General features: G+C 42.0%; 1 protein-coding gene across 1 annotated transcript in view; it reads left to right on the top strand.

The window, feature by feature from the left end:
* Positions 1-11,463: 11,463 nt before the first annotated feature.
* The window catches only part of LOC131285734 (uncharacterized), a 39,289-nt gene continuing 28,087 nt past the window's right edge, over positions 11,464-22,665 (top strand). The window contains exon 1 of the mRNA XM_058314591.1: positions 11,464-11,524. Coding sequence (XP_058170574.1) covers positions 11,464-11,524 — 61 coding nt within the window. The remainder of the gene's footprint in view (positions 11,525-22,665) is intronic.

The following is a 22,665-nucleotide window of genomic DNA, read 5'->3' as shown; positions in this document are numbered from 1 at the left end:
TCATTGCACAATGTGTGAAACAATAAAAGAAAATATCCTAAAACTGTGAAAAGAAATTAAAAAACCAACCTGAACTGTGATTGTGAGTCGTTTTACGTGATGCAATAATATTAGGGAGGAAACTATTGTGCAATAGTGTGTAATGATGATCAACGAACGTAAAAGCGAAAGTCTTGTCATTCGACTTTTCCAAGGGGAACTGTCATATCGTGATACTAAGTGTGAACCTCCTTTTTCTTGGTTCCTGAACAGCAAAGTGATATCGGCGTGAAATAATCTGTAAAGAAGTCAAGAAATACAAAAACAGATATTTAATACTCGAAATACTAGAGTTGTGTTTACAAAATCTAAAAAGATGTTTATTGGGGCTTTGCGTTGAGTTCGGAAAATGGTGTTTTTCTATGTTTTAATATGCAGTGAAAAATTGTATGGTGCATGATTCCTTTTATTGCTCTGTGAAGTTCTTATATTTTGGAGTGCAATAAGCGATGCTACACGTGATAGAATGTTTCCCTAATGGATGCTGGAGACTGGAATACCGCAACGAGGAGAAAAACCAGCCCCATCATCACATTCACACGATTTAACCGTCCTAATAAAGGAACGCCTTTTTCCATCCGATCCGGTCCCGCCCGTAAGTAGTCGTAAGCAGAAAATATTGAATCTGTTTTTCTTCAACTCATCTCCGGCGCCCCGCCACATGTTTGCTGGGCTCCCGGGGTGCGTGCATGTGTGTGTGTGCTTTGTGTTTGAAGCCCCCAGCCTGTATTAGTGTGAAGGAAAATTCGCCATCCGCCGCGTGACGACCACCGATGTGCGACGGGGAGGAGGAAAACTTTTGTCGGTTGGCGTTTTCTTTCACCGGTGACGTTGGGAAAAGTGCTCGCTCGGTTTCCCTCGCTGGTGGGTTGGGGTGGATTTTCTTTGCCGTGCGACGTGCACGGCGAACTTTTTCCTCTCATTACGCGCATACCGAGGGAAAGCGTCCGTACACAATGCTTTCGCGTCGTGGAAAACGCGCGCCCGGAGCGGGGCGGAAAACTTTCCCATCGTCCAAACCGGAAGAATTTGGCATTTGAAGAGGGGGGGAGGGGGGGGAGTCAGCTAAAGGCAACGCATTGGATTAAGTCCACAACAGAGGGGGGATGTGGGTGCAAAGGAGTGAAGGAAAAATAAAAATAATAAACGAAGGAAAAACCTCGCCGAGTGAAAAGTCAGCAAGCTGATCCCTCGGAGCCCAGGGAGGGAAGCGGAAAAGCCGGAGTAGCCTTTCCAGCTGCACGAGGCAAAGCTTACGAAACACTTCGCCGTCCGGTTGGCTTGGACCGTGCTTGGACGAAAAGCGACGCCATGGGAAAGTGATGAAAATAAAATGCAGAAGGAAATGAAGCAAACAAATTAAATTAAAAGAGAACAAGCGCGTTGGGTGCCGCGATGGTGCAGCTAAACAAAAGGAGTGGGAAGGGGGGATGAGAGGGGGAATCAGAGACCGAAAATGTCGGTCAACGAGTTTCTGGCAAAGGACAGCATCCGGAGCCAAATTTTAGGAAACTGTCCAAAACAAACAACCGGTTTTCCACGAATAGGTTAATTTGGTTTTTTTCTTCTGTTTTCTACCATTTAAAAAATAACTAAAAAGCGTATAAATTCACTAAAGGCAATGAATTCCACCTAACTTAGGTCGACTTGCCGGGTGAAAAACGAAGCTATCGGTCAACTCGTCGCTTACGTTACGATATCGGAAAAATGATAGTACGACGCTTCAACGTCAATCCAAAAATCAGTTTGAAAAACCGTTCACCGTTCCAGGAATGCCCAAAAACCCAACCCGACCGTCTTTCGAGGAAAGCTTCGCTTCCCAAAACGGAAAGCCTGCCGCCTAATCGACGCTCTTCCGCGTGAAAACTCCACCGACAACCACCTCCAATCAGCTTACCGCACGGCTGATTGGCTCTCGAGTGGAAGATAACCCGGGCAAAACAATTTACCAAACTCCCTAATTAATGCGGAGCGTTTGGTAGAATTAATTTTCCTTTACACTCCTTCTCGAGCCCGCTTTTCGGGTGTGGAAATGGATGGAAAAAAACGAATGAACCAAAAATTCCTGTACTCCTGTTGGCAACGTTTTACCGAGTTTTTGACGGGCAACTGTTTTCATTTGCCTTCAAACGTTCAACCGTTCGTTGGGGATTGAACTGGAGGGCCGATGAAAGTTCATCAACACCGGGAGTCGGATGGAAAAGCTCGTAATTGCTGCCTTCGAAGAGTGTTTGAGGAAAAAGTTGTTTTGTTTGTTTGCCTCTCTTTGTAGAAAATCCGCTTTGCCGTCAACTGATGAACGATCGATGGTAAATTGGGTGAGAAAAAAATATATTAGTCTGCTGAAAGCAAAAGTAAGAGTGGAAAACACCACACCGAAACGAACGGGGAATGAAAAAACTGCGTCGTTGTTCATAAACAATCATTTGCTTGTTTTACACGGCACACAATCACACCCTCCACCGACGCCCAGCGAGCAGTTTGGAATTATTTTCAGTTTTCCACCAGGTTTATGAACTTTCCTCCACATTCCACTCCCCGCCGGGGGTGAACCTGGCGGCAAATGGGCGGGAAAATGTGTACGAAAAAGTCCAATCCATGGTTCTCAAAAATCAGGGAAAAAAGACTGCTCTAAGGCCGTGTTTGTGGAAAATGCAAACTTTTTCCACTAATTCACCACCCAAACATCGAATAAACCGTCACCGGTATCTCTTCCAGTTGGTGAACATTTTTGTTTTCCTCCGTCAACCGGCGTCTGGCCAGATATTGGTGCGGTGTGGAAAGAAAAAGCGGGCTGGAAAATGGCTCAACCATTCAATGCAGACACAGCTGCCGCTTCGGAGTTCGGGTTTGTGTGTCTCCCGGGGGAAAGGAAAAAAATCCGAGGAAATATTGTGAAAAAAAGAAGAACAGTACCACACCAAAACAAACTCAACAGTGAAACATCACACAGCATTGTTGAGGGAAAATATTTCCCTGTCTCAGCCACCCTTCTGGAGGTGGTGAATTTTCTTCGTCCCCGAAAAAATAAACCGTTTTCCACCGATTCTACCCTACGTCTGAACGGCGGGCTCAGGTGAAATGCAGAGGACTCCCCATGGGGCGGGGGAAGGAGAGCTGGAAAATTCATCCTCCGAGCAACCGCTTTCCACGCAGGTAGCGCAACGTCTGCCCGTCTGACGTTATTGCTGCGGTATTTCAAACTCCTCGGTTCGGTTGCGCTCCGATTTGGTGGACTTTATTTTTCAACCACACACACCGCCAAGTCCTAGCGGTCTCGGCGCAGCTCCCGGGGTCGGGAAACTTCAAAAGAAAAACCGCAACAATTTTGGGATGATATTTGAGATATTTAAGCCTTCAATCTGGGTGAACCTAGCACTGTATGTCCCTGTGTGTGTGAGTGCACCAGGTGAGGCTTAATTTGAACGTCAGGGCAAGGATCCGCTGCGGTGAAACCATTTTGGGAGGGGAATTGTTACGGGGAAGGATATTTTGGGCCGTAATGTCGGTTGCACGTTATAGACACCGTTGTGTGCCGGAATTGTTTAAAGCTGCAGCAATTGCCATCGCACTAATGGAAACTGGTGATATGGAAGCATATTCAAGCACAGCACAGAAACATCTTTAGTGAACACTTTTTCCCAAAAGAACTTTCTACGGGAGTTAACTTTTTAACGAAAAACATGATTCAAAAACAAAAGGAACAGAACGATAAACAGTCTTATTTTTTCGTATTTTCAATTGAAATCCTTGATGTTGTAAATTTTTTGTTTATCATGAGTCAACGTCTCAATCTGTCAGCTTTATCAATTCGATGATGCAGTCGGCAATGATGAGTCGGTAAACAAACTGATGTAGAATTGTAAATGAGCTGTATTATTTGATCTCTAAAATTGCTAAACATACTCATTTAGCATGGTGAATCATGCAAGTGAACTTAAATCGTATAAAATGACTTTGTTTATTTCGTTTACCGATAACTTTAAATGATTGTTTACTGTTGACGCCTTCTAAAGCTGTCAGTGTATTTTTGCTGATTGTTGTGAAATAAATTTCTAGCCTGGCTACGCTTTGTGATATTTTAGTTACGCAACTAAAATTGTTTGGTTATTTTGAGTTTAGACATGCTAGGTTGGGTTTCACATGAGTGAAATCTGCAAACGTTTAAAACCCCTTTTAGAGACGAACTTCTAAAATAATAACCAATTATTGACACTTAACATGTCCTGTTTAAAAGCAACAAAATTTATTTTATAAAAATAACGAATAAGAAATAAAACTAACATTTTTAAAAGTCCTTCCAAAATCGCACAATAAAGTATTGTCAACATTTATTAACCAACTTTTGTCCTCATTAGTTCTTTGCGCGGATCCTTATGTCGAACTTCAGTACGAGTTGATTAGTGCTTCCGGTATTTCAAGCCAATCTTTCTTTGCCTATACCAAAGTGGCGCACCTCTTGGAGTTTCTTCATGCGTGAGCTTTAACCGTTGATGATGTGAGTGCCTCGTGCCAACCACAACTTCCTGTCTGACATTTCTTCATTAGCGCGAGCTAAATAAGAGCACGAGACGGTGCGATCATCTTGTCGCTAATGATGAAGTGGAAGTTTCATCCACCGTTGACTGGCATATGCTTCTAGTCTGTGACCTGGGGAAAATGGGGATTTCAATTCGCTGCGCCTCATTAGGAGGATTTATAATTTATAATCTCGTTTGTACTGCCTGTTATGAGTCAATGTTACATGAGATGATTAAAAGCGTGCGGAGGACAAATGAATGTGGTTTCCGGAGCATTTGTTGTGTACTTTATCGGTTAGGTTTTGCAACGGTTTCGTAACGAGAGGAGATTTCGTAAAAGCTGTATGTTGTTTGAAATAAAATCTGTGGATCTTCCAAAAACATAAATATTTGTCAACAATTCAAACATTAGTTTTTCGATCATATTTCAGCTTTACAGAAATAACTAGAGCTTATTAAGCGGGCACCATATTAAGTTTCTGCCTGTAATCATGTCGGTGCCAGCTCGCCTCACAATGAACCAAGCAAATTGCTGGCAAAGGCAGGATTTCCATCCCAGTCCATAAATCCGATGAAGCGTATTTGGGTCGGCGCTTAAGCAGCATTATTCGAAGCGCACGCGGGCGGGATCCCCGGTCCGAAATCAGATTAAGCGTTATCGAGCGAGGAAGCGAGCTTTTCCCGCATGTCCCCACCCCGTGCCCGTTCGGGTGGGGGTGTGTTTTAATGGGATGCTGACACATTTGCCGAAAAACCGAACAGCCATTTCGGGCACGCTGGTGCAACTGCAATTTACAGCCACAAAACCAACGCAATGCGCCGACCGATGGAGTGTTGGCTCGCTGCGCCTTCGAGTAGGTGAGATGCTCACGTGCAGGTTTGCGGGTGTTTGCGGGTTTTTGCATCACACTGCCGGACGGGCAATATAGTGTCGGAATTGTAGTGACCATAAACCACCAACAATGGCGACGGATGGACTTAATTGCCGGGTTCGATAGTGTGTGCGCCATGCAGGCGCGACTTCCGGCTGCGGGTTGTGGAATGCGGGGTGTGATGAGTACGGGACGTAATAAACATGGCAACTTTGCTTGTCTGTACTGACACCATTCGGCAGAAAACCCGCCGTTCATTGTTCCAAATTAAATGGAAGTATGTGGAAAAATATACGGAAAAAGAAAGCATAGAATTTAAATATACTTTGCGTTATGTGAAGTGTGCTTAACAAAAAATTATGAAGGAAATAACACAGAGAAATACAATTGATAAAAATAGCTAAAATATCTGCTAAAAAATTAAAACAAATAAATAAATAAAAATACGTAAAAGGGAAAACTTTTACACAAGCTACAATTTACAATACTTTATACGCCGACCTACAAAAGTAAAGCCAAACAGCGATTGAGAGCACCCTAATTAGGGTACGCACAAATCCCTATCTCCCGTTTTCTTCCTTCATCACTCGCTCAAAAATGTTAACAATTTGCCAAAATATATTCACAACCAAAGCACCGAAGTAAAAAACGAACCTTCACCGAAATCACACGAATCGGAAAACTTTCACGGAAGGCTTTAGCGTGCCGCACATTTTATAACCACAACACAACTAAGCGGAAACAACAACAAACAAAAAAAAAACACAACCCTCACTCTTAAGCTTCGGGGTTGGAAAGTTTGTCCTAGTCGAGCGCGCGAGCGTTTTCCACGGCACATTTTTGCCTAAATTATGCCTCATTTTGTTTTGGCAAAAAATGTCCGTGACTATTGGACGTGAGTGCCCTTTGTGCCCGATATGGCGGGAAAGCGCCGGAAGAGGGTATACCATTTTTTTTATTTTTTTTTTGTTTGGCGGGCATTTTGGAAACTCGCCCACGAGTGTGCGGAGTGCGGAGGAATTTCCCGGTCGGCCATAAAACACGAAACATGGGGTGTGAAAATGAGCTGTTGGATGTTGGACTATCAGTTCGATATGGTAATTAAATGTTCGCGTGCATGGTTTCCCCCCCTCTCCCACGCACACATACACCGGCCTCCGTAGGGTAGCGGCACATCCGGTGACATAACGGGAGCGCGCGGGCAAAAGGCTTCTAAGAGGATTTGATTCCGCTCTGTCACGCCATCGTGCCGGGAACGGAAAAGCGATTGAAAATTCCGTCCCGTGTGCGGCGAACTGTGCGGTTACATGAGCGTGTTAAGTAGCTGCTGCAAAATGTATGTGTGCTGCTCCAGGGGCCCACGTGGGCGCTCCAGGATCCGGCGTACTCGGCTTAGAGTTCGGCTGATTCCTTGTTTTTATTCGGTTTATTTTTCGGAAACTCGCGGGTTCGTTTTTTTCCCCCCCGGTTTATGTTTTAGAGAGCCTTGTTTGGAGCGTCTCCGGTTGGTGTGTCCGATCCGGGCCTTTGATGGGGCTTGGGATTATGCAAGCTCCGATGGGCTCATGCGTCATAACCAGCCGCATGTGTATACACGCGTCGCCGGTGGTGCGTGGTGGGAAAATCGCTTTCCCATAAAATTACCTACCGCTTGGTAGGAAGCAAGAAGACCCCGCTTGAATCATGTGGTGTTACGGTTCGGATTTCGTCGTATTCCTTAACGCCCTGCATCTATCCATCATCACGCTCAGAACCGAGCGTCTGGAAGTAATTCCACGCGAAGCTCAGAGCCGGTTCAAAGGCTTATCTGTCACTGAAAAGAAGCCCGGTGAAAATTCGTAAAGAGATTCTTTTTAAATCAGCAGGAAAGTGGTGCTGAAAAAGAAGGATTTAAGGAAAATAATGCAGTCAAAAAAAAGGTGTAGGAATGATGCACTAATTCTATAAACCATAGATATAAAATGATGTCAATACAATGTTGCGTACATTGGTTACATTTTTCCCTACAGTGGAAATAAGTATTTCGATTAGTATAAAAGACACATTATTTAACCAACAAACAACTTAAAATGGATTGAAAATAACACAGATCACAATCACAAAAAGATGTAACGTATTAATTTTGGAACTGGGATACGTTGGTCATTTCAGTATTATAACTTATACAACATCACAATGGAAGGAAACAGAAAAAACTAATTTAAGGATTTGCTTCTTATAGTAACAAGCTCGCTTTCATATTATAAGGTATTAACCTTACTAACTAGTAATTAGAATGGTATCGTTTATTAGTTTTGAATGTAATAAATTAGAGTGTTTTCTTATTCTAGGAAAAATATTATCGAACGAAGGATCTTAAAACACATTTTTATCAAAACGAAAACTGAGTTTATTCAATAGTTGAGGCATGCAATCTGTACAATTATGTTAATGCGTGTTTTTTATAGCGCTAAACCTGTTAAGAATAGAAAATAATATTAATTAAAAACATATTAAGCAACGAACCCACACACTCACACACCCTGTAATCTAAATGGCATGGCAATTGCTGACAATTAGGTTTATCGTAGTTTCTAGTATTCCACCTTCCTACCCACGCGAACACCTTGAGCCAACGTTGAAGTACGTTAAACATATAGCCGGCAGCTGAAATCCGTCCTTCTTGAAGGACTCGAAAAACACCTCCGCAACCTCCGTACACCTACAGCGGGACCCCCGGTAAGGTGGGCCGGATCGTTTATCACAGAACATAATTAATCGCAATTAAATAACCATCGTTTGAATAATAACCACGCTTCTCGTGCAAAGTGGGCCGGAAAATGTCTGCTTCACTTTTCACCGGGTACGCTCTCGGCGGGCTCCACGTTTGCTGGCGACGGCGGTGTTTGACGTTCTCGGAAAGTGTTTTACCTCGGGCAAGCGGAGCTGCCGGCAAACAAGTGGTCGAGTGGTAAATAGGCTGTACAAATATTTTTCTTCCTCTCGGTGCGGGAAAGTTGGTGCAGTTGTTCGTATTTGATTTTTAGAAGGTAAATAAAAGTCGTCGGTAGTTCGCTGCTTCTTTCTGAAGAAGAATTAAACAAGTATTGAAATAATTTAAAATTCACATGAAAGATTAAACGTGCGAACAACTCGAGCTCATGTGCTTCATGAAGGAAAATCATGCTCGAAATCTATATTCTGTATGATACTTTAATATTTCAAATCAATCTATAAAAAAAAAGAAAAGCAAACTGATCTGTGGATTTGGTTAGTTTTGTTTGATGACAGAATTAGTATCGCTTTCTACATCCTTTTGATAATTTGGTTCAAAAGCTCAAGTTGCTAAATACCAAGGCTTCAAATGAATAAATAAATCCAACCAAATTTCAGATATAACTTCCATTTTGAAGCCACATGTTGTAAGAATGGTTTATTATATCAGAATGAACTAAATTGGTGTATTTCAGGTTAATAGTGTTTCCAGAGTGCCTGATTCGCACAATTTGTTTGACCTATTTCTTCAAAATGTTCTCATCTTGATGGAACCACTCTAATGAGCTGTGTAGTGCTTCGATGAAAAATGAATCTCCATCCTGGCTCGGGTTCGACTTGAAGTCATTCTTCGGAACTATACTGCCCGGGAAAACTATTTCTCCATTCCACGGATCACCGTTTTCAACCTCCATCGTTAGGAGAAAGTCAAACGGAGGTCGAAAGGAAACCAAATGAACTCTAGGGGTGACTAATTGATGGATTCGTGGTACGGTTTTCGCTTCACTTCCGTTATTCGTGCTCTAGAATGGAGTAGTTGCTAGAAAAACAATGGTGAATTCAGGTGGAATGGGGGACCACGGTTGGTACGAGGCAAATAATGGCAATCCTTTTGTGTGAAGTCAACGATCGTCTACCTCAGGGGTCGTCATACATTTCCGAAAAAGGGCCAAATAATTAAAAGGATACCTCAAACGATGATTTATTTTTTCCAGTGCGATGATTTCTTTTAAATGGAGTGTCAACTTTCTGAATAGTAAAGATACATAAAAGTGGTAAAATATACAATATTTGAAATTATATACATAGATATTTTTATATTTATTTTCGTTGAATTTCTTCAATAAATAACATGAATATCTCATTCTACAATTTTAACTCCTCATTAAACACCTCATTCAACAGTTTGTTTATTTGTATGAAGCATTAAATTTTCTTTCGGCCCCGATAAGTACAGTTGGTGAGTCGGACTTTGCCAACCCCTGGTCTATCTTATCCGATATACTGTTTCCACAAAATGATCTCTATTGGAAACTTTTCGTGAGTAGTTGGTTCAGGCATTCTTTAGAAAAATTATAGCAAACTCTTGACAGTAATCACAATAAAAAGAAACGTTTAATTTATATTTCAATGGGTTCTTATATATTAACATTTTTATTTTTAAATATTATATTTTTAAACATTTTTCCACCAAACTGATGAAATTTTACTGAATACCACACAGCTTCCTACATTCCACCATCCATTAAAGGTACCCGGAACACATTCATAACGCCCGCGTACTCTGACGTTCGATGGCTCCGTTCGATTTTCCCGGCGTCAACATCCTTTCACTCCTCCGTTCACAGCCAACCTTCCTCCGGGCACCCCATTAGGGCCGAGTGCGCTTCCGAGTGTTTGCTTTCGTCCCGCTGGCAGCCATGAAACCATCACCTCTACCTCAATACATCCCCCCTCGCATCTGGCTTCTTCACCGCGCCTTTGTGATGATGTAGAAAATTAAATTATTTCCATTAGTTTTCGCAAGCAACCGTCGCTCGCGGCCCCCAAAAAGCCGCCGAAGGCCAGCCGGGAGAGAAGGGAAATGGGCAGGGGAGAGACATAATAATGAGGCTTTAAGATTTGGGTCGAGTGAGGCGCTTCCGCGGAAGGCTCAGGCTACGATTTTCCTACACCAGGAACAACCTTCAAACTCGCCGGTTGCTTGGTGTGAGGAAGTTTAAATTTTCCCCACCGACTGGCTGCGTGTTCCGGTATGAGGTTGGAGGGGTGAGGTGAAAGTTGAAGGGAAAAGCCACCGCCAGCTCGGGCGTTCGGTCGCGCCCGTATTTATGGTGCGCGCCGTTCTTTAAGGCATAATTACCGAATACATTAAATTATAGCAGCGCCGGAATGCTGGAAACACTCTCCGTGGGGCGGCGTTAGGCGTCGATTTTTCCAACCGAAAGCCTGTTTTTCTTCCGCGTCCGGAACAAGAAAATTTGCATTTCTGATGAGTGGATGATGTGGGGATTCATTCTTTATTTCCTTCTGCCATCTACCGCCCGGGAAAAGGTTCGCCTCGCGGAAAAGGCGAAAACAACAGAAGCGATTGTGATGATGCTCATCATGATGAAACGGAGGGTGTGTTTTTTATGTCTCCCCTCCCCCCAAAAAAATTATGCGTTCACGCTGGCCAGGCTGGATTTGAAATAATTTGTGAACAATAAAACAAGGAGATGGTACAAGAAACATTCATTGTAGCACGCCGATTTTACTTTGCAAGGAAACTGGTTTACCTCACGAATAACATTTATTATTCTTCTCTTTTCTTTCTTTCACAGGGAGAACTCTTACGGGATGGAGTTAGGATATCATGAAAGGCGTAACATACTTTTCAAAACAAACCACCCGTTCGTTGGACCTTTTTTTGTTTATCAATCTGGGTTGTTTGGTTTAGAAATTCCTTCTTCGTTTGTTTGTGACTTAGGAAAAAAAAATTAATAATTTTCATAACACTTTGTTTTTATAGCAACTACCATAAAATTTAGTGCAGTTTTAGTTTCGTAAAAAAGTTTTAAATCGCAATACTAATTCATTCGAATATGTGCAAGTGTTAATTGGATGGTGAAAGTTGAAAAGTTTAGCATTAAATGCACAGCATAAAACACAATGCGTATGCGATACAGCGATGAAGTAGTGCTCGTCGACCATTGATTCCCGTCAAGGGCATGGCGTACTGATTGTGACACTTCGTTCGATGGGTTACGAAAACTTTGGATAAAGCAGGGAATGCCGTCATGATACCAGCGTGCGATCGACGTGTTTGGATTATGTTTCTTTGGTATCTTCTTTTGAAATGTAAGTATAAATCGATGATATGTTCACTCAATGTTTACTAGCTAACCATCCATGGTGGTGGAAAAGATAACCAAACTGACCTGGCTAACAGAAAAGCGCAGGCATTTCTGCTCGCTCTTAGATCCGGTTAGACACGGGTTGACCCCTTAAATTCTGAGCGCAAGGATCCCTAGCGAGCGCCCCATTACCATTAGGCGAGGGATTTTTAGGCAACACAACGTTCAACGGAGAACATCGCAAAACATCCATTTGTCGGAAAGTAAAAACCCCGGTGCACTCTTCAACTCGACGGGGCAAACTAATCGACCGGTTTGGGCTGCTGCTGATTAAACATTAACATTCGCCCGCTTTCGGCGCCCCATTCGGATAATGAATTAATCCCATTTCCCAAGCCGAAAGCGAAATTGCACTGAAGGGTCCGCGCCGCCGTCAAGTTGACCCTGAGTTGAACAGTTTAATCCTGCGTCGGTGTTTGTACGAGCCGGGAACGAAACGATGAAGGCAGGGCTAATGGGTAGTGCTTCGTTTCTCAGTATTCATAATCACTGAAAGCTTCGGGTTGCTGAGGGAAAAATTGCTATGAATTTCTTATGTCCTGCCGTTTGTATGCTGTTATGTTGATTCTAGTTCATTCGCAGCTTCGTTCATCTCTACAGTCTTAAAATTTTCTGTTATTTTCGTTGATTATTTTATCAGGTACATCCACCGTTTGATTGCTGCTAAAGTTTAAATGATGTAAAATTCTTTCGTTTCGAAATAAATTGCTGCTAAAGTTTAAGTGATGTAAAATTCTTTCGTTTCGTGAGTTTCATTCATGCTTTTCATAAAATTTTGAAGAAAATTTTAAAATACATACGCTCAACTAAAAAAAACTCGTCCACTTGCGTTGGAAACCTAGTTTTTAAAGCACTGTTTTTGTTCAATTATCTTCTCCTTTATATCAGCAGATTCTTTCATCTCTACAGTATTAAAATGTTCTGTTATTTTTGTTGATTATTTTATCAGGTATTTCCAAAACTAGATTATTGCTAGAGTTCAAACGATATTAAGTTCTTTTGCATCGATTCAAACGTGAGTTTCATACAACAAACAACATTTTGTAACATTTTGATGAAAATTTTAAAATACATACGCTCAAATAAAAAGAACTCGTCCACTTGAGTACGAAACCTATTTATTAAAGCATATTTTTGTTCAATTCTTGTTTCAAATCAGTAGAACATCTCTTCTAACATTCCAACCATAGAATGGGATGATTTTTGGTAGGTTTAACTAAACGTGAGTTACTTGCAAGCATTTTGTAAGATTGTGAAGAAAACTTAAAATACATACATCAAATAAAATGAACTAGGCTACTTGCGTAGGAAACCTATTTTTTAAAGCTCTTTATTTACACTATCTTATCCTTTATATCAGTAGAACGTCTCTTCTAACATTCCAACCATAGCACGGGATGATCTTTGGTAGGTTTAACCAAACCCCAAAACCATCACCTTCGGCTTCAGACACATACCGTCCACCATCCAACGGAACATCGGGTTGACTGCACATTCGCATCAGATTGTTGCACGATTTGCACAACATAAATTGATTCGATCATTCAAGCGTGTATGATGCGTTGCCCCGTTCCTTGCACCTGCCGGCGATGCAACAGCATTTCCGAACGGCACGCAACAACTCCCTCCGGCACACGAGCGGATACCCCTTTTACAGCAGAATTTCCCTGCACGCCAACGACGTCAAGGGTGCAGACGAGATAGTATCAACAATTTGACTGCCATGTGATGGGTTTCAGTGTTGTTGCTCGTGTTTCGCTTCAATGCTCCCCTCTGTGTCTCCAACCGCATAAGGGCTTGGGCGGAAACGATATCGTGCCGGGATGGTGATGATAATAACCGGTGATGCCCCGTGCATTGCAGTGGAGGTGCTAGATTGCTGGCTGTGTGGTATCTGATTCCTGGCCGCGTGTTTGCCCACCTGCCCTTCATGTTCGCTTTCCATGGTATGCCCACATGGATGCTGGGTGGAATGTTTTCCTGCGGAGAAAAGTGTAAACGACTTGTTATTAGTCTTCGCAGTCAGACGGAGTAAGGTGAACTGTTAAAAACGCGCTGTGCAGTAGAGTGTTTAAAGAGGTATTTTCATTTTAAATTTCCTCCAAGAATTAATTTGATTGTGCTTCAAATGGGTTTCAAGAGATTTTTAAAGCGTTGTATTTTTAATTGGTTTCGTAGGGCTTAGTTCATGTACTCGAGATCCTTTTCAAGATTATCAGTAATTATTGGATAATTTTAAATCCCTTAAATTTGCTTATTTTAGTTCCTTTAAAACAAAAAAGTCTCTTGAACACAATTAGTTAAAATTCATCAAACAATGTTCTAAAATTAATTCCTACAAACATTTTATTGTAGACAACGGTTTGCTCCGGACAAACTGAATTTTCCTGTCATCCAAACCGACTTTTACAGACCTCAAAACGCCATCCTCTCGAATCGGTTACCCAGAAAACCGCTCGAAATAATGACAGTGAGGACGTGTTGCTCGCGTTACACAAAAACCCGCACAATCAACATGACATGAGGCGCTTTCGACTCGATTGCAACAGGAACCACCAATATCGTGGCAGACCATCGATGTGCAACGCTAGAATCTGGCCGGGTCGATGTTTGTCAGATTTCGCGAGAACACAGACGTTCTGCCAACGATTGGTAGAAGCTTCTGAATTTCGCAGTCTCGGTTCCAGTTAAAACTCTCACCGAAATGGCAACGATAGGGTTCAGGAGTTTTTCCAGGTGAGGGTTGATGCTCAACATGTGTAATGGATGTTGGCAGCACAGACACTTCGAGTAGTCGAACGATGGATGGACAGCCTGTGAAGGTACATACTCTCGTGGCAACAACGTACATTCATTTTGATTAAAATTGATTAATTGAAATTGAACGGAATGTTGAACATTAAGAGTAATCCTACCCAAGAGTATAACACAATAAAGTGAAAAAGATGTTTATAACTACAGTTGGTTAAAAAATAATGTGATGTTCCAACATTGCCTCAACATTCAAACATGTTTCTAACAAAAGAATTGCTTCTCGTTTGGATACATATTTTTGATATAGATTGATTAAGTTTAACCTTTGCTTCCACTGTGTTGGCCCGTTCTACCTTTTTGAATTAAATTTGAAAACTTTCCCATCTTTACCCATTACCAACTGACCCTCAATTATGATGGCTACGCTTTGATCTTTTGACCATCGAATGGAAAGGTTTTCACTCAGAGATGGCATCCACTCAACTCGTTCGGGTATACATTTATTTTTATTCCTTCGAGAATAGAATATTTTTCACTGTAATGATTATGATTTGAGGAAAACGTTTCTTTCTTCATGTTTTTTTTAAATCATGAAATCTTTTAAATCATGTTCGATGGTTACATTACATTTCTATTGTTATTGATTAGTTCTTATATTTATGTCATTATTTTGTTTGATCACAATTTAAAATGTAACAATGCAAAGAAAAGTTAAAGTACTGTTCCATTTTATTTTGAAATTTTAATTTTCATACGAAATGGAAAAAGCATTCTACAATTCTTACGATTGCGGCTGAATTTCAAACCAGCATCGCCTTCTGCTTTTCCATTTTAGCGAATCGTATGTGCGTGGTTTATTCGTTCTTTTTGGCTATGCTGAGTGGTTGGTTGGTTTGTTTCGTGGGACACTTTTCTTCTTAAGCTTGGGAAAGCGTGAAGGGCACGATGAGTATCAAGAAGAGGATACCGACACGAGAGCACTTAAGCTCATTAGCAGCAGGCGTGTGGCGTTAACGTACCAGCTTATATTAATTAATCTGTCGCTGCCAGCAGCAAAGGAAGTGGCTCGAGAAGCGACCTTTGAGCGATGTGGAAGTATATGTAAGAAGTCGTTCAATTTAGTTGTTCTTTGTAAACGCATTTTTGTCAGTTTGTAACTCGTTATATGTTTTATTATGTAAACAAATGATTTTTATTTTCATTAAAAACAGCCTAAACAACGATGATTTTAGTTTCTGACGTCGTTCTTGATGATCATCATTTTTCTTTTGCAACAAATCATGAAGAAAAAGCCCCAAACCTACACACCTTCTGACGAGGCGAGTACTCAACTACATGAAGGAGCACTTTACATCACGCCCCATGAGTTATGTCTTCTGACCTCACACGCGGGCCGCGGCCCGTTGTTCTTGGGTTCGGTGTGAAGAGATTTCCCGAAAATCCCCAGCTCGTAAGTAAAGATGACGAATTACGCACGAACGGCGCGCCTAGATTATCCGACCGATGATGACGGAAACCCCCGAGGGGTGGGAGGGGAGGGGGAGGCGGGGCTTCCGGTGGTTCTACAAAATCAAAGCCAAAAACAAAAGTTCGTTTCGGTTTTTATTCCAACGAGAAGAAAGCACAAAGCACGCGCCAAATGGCGCAGTTTCCGCCAAAGGATAACGGAAAAGGATAACAAAGGCGAGGCAACCGAAAAGAAAACGGGCGAACCACGGCGGGCAGGAAATGGGCCAAGGTAAGATGACGCACACGGGAGTGGAGCGGTACGAAATCTTCTTCCACCTGGACCGAAGCTGGGGTGAGGGTAAAGGGAAGAACTCATAAATCTCCGTTATGCTGCCATTTTTTCCACTTTCTCGGCGCTCGCTGGCGTTTTGTTTTGTTTCCGCGCGTTTTTCACGTTATGCACGATAAATTACACCTCCTCTCCTTGTCCCTCCATTCCGCCTCGGACGTCTTCCATGCTTTTCCAACCCTCCAAACCCGGGGCTCGGAGGGATATCGTAAAAGTATTGTTTTGCTCACGTGTTTTCGCGTTTCACGATTCGTGGAATGTGTTTTTTCGTTCCGCCGCCGTTTTATCAAGATTCACGTTTTTCGACCAGAATGGCTTTCATCTCGTGCCGCTTCCACCGCCGCCGGGAACTAACCTGAGGCGGAAGTGGGCATAATATTATTACGCTTACGCTCGGGGCGAAACAAAACGGTGCCTTCCGACCGAAAAGTATCGCATGTCAAAGACGGATGAAGTTAAGCGAAAGCAAATAAATCTTCGGGGCCAGTTAAATTCGTGTCTGGTTTCATATTTTTTGCTAGAAATAGAAGTTAACAGTGGAGGTATGATTAAAACTTTCGACAAATTAGACCAGGTGTAGATTTGTAAAATGCGGATAGTGGATTTAATTTTATTCTTCTGTTTGAGATAATAAGTCAAAAAATAAATGTTAATGTTATGTGTTTCATTTACATTCCAAGTACTTTGTGATATGAAAAAAATCACCAAATTGACAATCAAGTGTATTTCCTCATCGCAATTCAATCGAACGACGGGACAGAGTCAAATATCATCCACTTGACACCTGAAAATGTCGACAGTTGTTTAAAACTCCTCCATTTTGGTCCATCGGGGTTTCCTCACGCGCTCACCAAGGGAAAATACTTACCGATTCGATTCGGTTGGTGACGGCTGGCCGCAACTAGCCATTGCATCGCCCGGACGAGGGGAGCATTAATTCTACCCATCCTTTATTATTCCAAATTGGTTTTCCATCCGAAACCTTTCCACCACTCGCGAGGCGCACGCGGGAAAATGCAAAGTTTCACCCGGGGAAAACTGGTTAACAATAAATTTGTGCGGTTCGGGCACGGGTTTCTCGTTGGTCGAGAAAAATCGTCCCATTCCGTATCGCTTCCCTTCGGTTTCGATCTCACGCACAATCTAGAGAATCTTCCGAACGACATCATAACGATAGCTGGCGGGAAAAAGCGGGAGTCAGCCGGATGACGCGCCACAGGAGTTAAATTTTAGGAACCGTTTGGCAAAACGGAACCGAAGAGATCCCTTCCAGCTAAACCTGGGTAACGGTGGGAAAGGAAAATGGCAATAAATATTCAGGACACGATTAGTTTTCCCGGCGTCGGCCGCAACCCCGGCCCCTCACCAAGGACACGTGTCGGTACTTAATGAAATGTGACGAGGGTTGGTCACGGCGTGTGTTTTTGCCGAAGGCTCTCGACCCGCCACCCTTTGGGTGTTTCTTTCGGCCCTTTTCGCGCATCGGGGTCCGTTTTGTCTCGCAATAATTTGAATAGTGACGGCTGGAGCGTTAGGGACAACGACCCCGTGACCGCGGTGTCTTTACCGTTCGCTTTCGGCGTGTTGCAAATTTTCTGAAACATGTCGCGTGAGGTTTCACTGAAGTATTGATGGCTGGGAGACGGCCGGGTTTCGATGATCGGACGTGAAGGGGTACGTGAAGAGGATGATCATTTTATCATTCGATCGGCGTGTCGGCGTTGTTTAACGATGCACTGATTTATGATGATCCCCGGGTCAAACATACGCGACACGCGACCTGTGCAAGCGTCCAAGCAATGATCTCTTGCGGCAAGGGATTATGGGATATTTTGTTGAAACTTCGGTAAACAAAAGAATCAGAAGGCATTCGAAAGAAAATTTTCGTCAAACACTGTATTTGTGATATCAGATTCGATGGTTCCATGCTACGCCACAGCAAAGGAGCGCTTTTCTTCATTCTTTTGAGTTTTTTGTTTGCATCACATATACTTTATTCATTTTGCCTTCTTCTAAATGCCACACCTAGTTCAAAATAGGTTTAAGAAATGTTTGAGCTTATCGAAAGATATGCAATTTTTAAATGATTTATTTATTATGACCTTCTTATATTTCGCAAATAAATAGATATTTGAAATGTCAATACGAACTGTTTTTATGTAGAGATATTTTTACATTTTACGGTAGTTACTTACCTTTCATTATGAAAAATGTCACAACAACAGAACTTAACAATGTATTGTCTTTTTATACTGAATTCAGTTTAGACTAGAGTTATGAAATTCCAATTCAGATTTATTAACCGTTATCTTTGCATAGTTTGAGAGAAAGTATCCTATAGATTCATGAATATTGAAAAAAAAACATAAAAGTAAAGAACAAAATAGAAAAGAAATGAAAATTCATTAAGGTCTGGTAAGATTAATTAACGTTTGAAGATTCGAATCCTAAAAGTTGTATAATTCTGTTTGAATGAATCTGAGGTGAAACGTTCATTAGGCAAAACACTAGTTCAGACCAACACATTGACGCAAATAAGAAGAGTTATTGATCTTTTATTTTTCAGTTTATGTTACTTTGTCGCTGCTAAGATAACTGTCTTTTGCAATATTGTTATTTTATTTTTTTATTTGATTATCATCTAAAACATAAATTATAATACGTTTGACTAAATGATTTACTACAAATTTTTAAATTCTTCGAATGTTTCTGAGGAGTTCAATCAGAAGTTGTTTGAAGAAAAGAATAGATCTGATTAAAACAAGCAACACAAATGTGTTCCATTTCATAAGGGTTCAACAAACCTTTTCCCTCACATTTCCTGGACCTAGTGTTTATTCTTCTCCTTTACGTATCATTTCGTAATCAAACTGCGACTCAAACTTCCAAGTAATTACATATTAGGTCTAAAAAAAGAACCTACCAACCCCAATGAATTACAGTCACAGTGGCTTCCGAGTGAAATCCTCAAATCGTCCCAACGCGAAACCGCCAACCGAAAGCCCAGCAGGTGGCGGCAGTCCCGGGGTTCGCTTTCCGGCTTCCGACAATCGTAACCCGCATTCAGTTGCTTCCGTAAATTCCCTACTTCACAGTCAAATCGAGGGGCGTCCCCTTTCCTGCCCGCCGCCCGGGAAAGGTATGCCAGTTTAATGTTGTGACACATTTTCACCCATTGTTGTCAAACATGTTACCTTTGGCAAATATGTATCGCCGATCGGAGTGCACGACACAATGCTACCCAACCGCTGACGATGGCGATGGCGATGATGATGATGATGATGACGACGACAATGATGCTGTCGCTAACCCTCCGCCTAACCCGCTTTCCATTATCCTTCTCAGCTTTGTCCTTTCGACGGGGCGGGTGACGGGAAGAATTTGGAATCGAGCGCTGAATGCGGCCAAAGGGGGAATACCATTAAGCCGCAGGATGCTGTACAGCTGGTTTGGTAAAGCAATGTCGACTGTTTGTGTGTGTTTGTGTGTGCGTACCAAACGGAGGTTCAATTGTGCGTGCGACCCCATTTTTTCCTTCGACCCAACTCTGCGGGACTTCTAGCGGCGAATTCACAATGCGTGTCACGTTGCGAACAAAACGCACTCGAATGCAACGAACGATGTCAAGAGTACATGTGGCGTGCTGCAACGACCAAGAACTTTGCTGGAAGAACTGTTAGGAATGTTGGTTGGCAAGGAAAAAAGGGAAATAGAAAGGCGTGATGAATGGTTCTACAAATAAACCTCGTGAGATTGGGTGCTGCCTGTCGACTGAAAGAAGGTAACCTTTTCCTGCGTGATCAATTAAATGTACTGTAAAGTCTTTATGTTCACCATTTGTATCAAAACCCGTTTGCTCCTTTCCTCACGATTTAAGTATAACATGTGTGAGACAAAATAAAATCGTCATTAAATGTACGACACAAAAAAGGGGTTCTCCTTGAAAGGGACAGCGGCCCTTCTCACTTTCCGAAAGCATTTGTTAATCGGTGTGTCGCTCTCATTCAATTTCAAATTAAACCCGGCCCCGAACATGAGCCCTCGCGAGGGATTACTGTCGCTCGACCATTATTTATTGTCCCAGAGCACGGGGACGCAAGTAGTTGAAGAATTATTTTAGGAATGTTTTAGTTTTGAATATTGTTAGCATATTAAAGGTCACATTTTCTCATTGGGGTGAGTCTGTTTTAAATATGTTTTACTAATGGCAACTTGTTCATAATCTGCTTTAGGGACTGATTCTATGTCTATTCATAAATTGCTGCCCTAAGAATACATTTTATTGTAGTTAGTTGTTAGTTGTTGTTGTACACATTTTTAAAGTATGACATTATGCAAGATTTTACAAATTTTAAAAAAGTACTAAGTATCAATTCTACGTACTAATGTTTTAGTCAATTGATACTTAATTTTACGTCAATAAATTTTTAAATAAATTTTGCATTATTTAACGTTTCCAAAGTGATTAAATCATTCTAATCATGCTTTTTAATTTTTTAATCCTATTTTTCAAAAATAGTATTTAGATAGATAAAACTCAAACTCTTATTTTAACAAAATAATGTGCACATCAAAGCAAATATAGAAAGTTTTCCTCAAGAAAGCAAAAACGTACAGGGCACGCAAATTGGTAACATAAGTTTCGTTAGTTTGGCGAGTAGCTCATCCATTAGCTCAGCGGGATAGTGAAATTGGCACCGGAGTTAAAACGAATTTTCCGTCACATTTGTTCGTGCTCAAGCGGGTCATTTACTTATTTGTTCTAGTTTTTCCTTTCTGACTTCAACGTTCCTGTGGCGGTGAGGCGGCGAAAGATTTTACGTGCCCGAATGTGTGTCTTACACAAGTCACGGGAGCGTGTAGTGTTGGATAAGAGATGAAAAAAAGCCGCACGATGTCCTAGAAGCCCTACCGGTAGTGAGTGAGGATGGAAAAAAAAGAATGTAGACAGGAGCCCTGGAGTTATCTAAATTACATCCTCAACCAGACGCAAGTTGATTTATGGCGTCATTAGTATGAATGTGAGCGTGCTCGTTTGCACTCATACCCGGGGCTGCCGGTGAACGTCGGGGCGATGTGCAATAGTAGTGGCGTAATGTTGGCGCTATCGCGTTTCACTCTCGTCCTTCCACCCTGCTTTTTTACGAGCATCCTTCCTTTTTCGGATCCTTTCCCGGAGCGTGTTGTCGTGTCGTGGTCGGAGTGTGGTGTGAAAATTTAAAAATTCCTCCATCATCGAGTCAAAGATATTGCCTTTCTTGGATTTTTCCCGCCCGAGGTTGAGGTATGGCGGGGTCCGTGGCTCGTTAGTTGCCTCTAATATTCGGATGCCGGGGGAAAGTTGGATGGGAGAGGGCAAGGTTTCGGTGATCGAAAGGTTCCGAGGCGCGTCTTCAGTCCTCCGAAGAGCGATAGCGGTTCGTTACGGAGTAATTGCTGTAAAGCTGGGTCGAACGACGCTGGGAAGGTTGAGAAGGCACGAAGACTTTTTGACTTTGACACCAATAACACTCATATGAGCGTGGGGATGAGTCGTACCGTATCACATACTGGTCGTTATTAGTTTTCAGGATTGGAAGGGAGAGGTTGAAATTCAAACTAATGACGTACGAGAAATTGAATTCGTTTTCACAACCACTTAAATTTTAAAGCGTTCTTTTTCTCCCAATTAAGAATACGTGATGTGGAATATCCTAAAATTGAAACAGAACTACTTCAAAAAAGCGATCGATTTAAAATCAAATAAATTTCAAAAATACTTTCCAACATGTTTGCAAAAACACTTTCGTATTTCAAACGAAATACAATTACCCCTAGGCCAGTAAGTTCTGTAGAAATTCAAATAAAATGTCATAACGTAATTTAATACACCCACGGGAATACACGTTGAAAATTCGAACATTTCATTCAAGGTAAATAAATATCAAAAGCGAAAAAAGGTGTTTAAAGAGCGACAAAAACAAGTCCTTGAAGAAACCTTGCGACGAATGGAACTTTTCCGTTTGTCCTATCGATTGCAACCATCCCCTCACGACGCACGGAACGAATCCAGCATGCATGGAAAGTCGTTTCCTCTTGTGCAGAAATAAATTTTCCTCCACTCCTCCGCACCAAAACGAGAAGAAAAAAAGAGGAAGGCATAAGAAAGGACAAAAGGGAAACAAAGGAAGTAATAGCATTCCATCAGAGCGGTTTCCACCGGTGACGAAGGACGTGAGAGAGGAGGAGGGGGTGTTGCTCGAGAGCAGAATACTGATGACTGGCGGCACGATAAGACGCCAGGAAGGACATGCGAGGCCAGGCTCGAGAACTGAGCATAATCTAAAAATGAATAAATTCAAATCGCTTCATTTATCCGAAAGCGTCTCCCGCGCGTACTTTGTCTGTTTTGTTCCTTTCCTTTTATTACCGTGTGCGGGCCTTTTACTTTGTCCCCGGCACTCGTGTATCGAGTCGGTCCTTCCTTTGGGGCTTGTGTTTTATTGTGGATCGAAGAAGATGGCGCACCCGAAAGGAAAAACCGAACCTGCTCG

The sequence above is a fragment of the Anopheles ziemanni genome, chromosome 3 (assembly GCF_943734765.1).
Source record: "Anopheles ziemanni chromosome 3, idAnoZiCoDA_A2_x.2, whole genome shotgun sequence".
Taxonomy (NCBI): domain Eukaryota; kingdom Metazoa; phylum Arthropoda; class Insecta; order Diptera; family Culicidae; genus Anopheles; species Anopheles ziemanni.
This window is presented reverse-complemented; position numbering and strand designations above follow the sequence as displayed.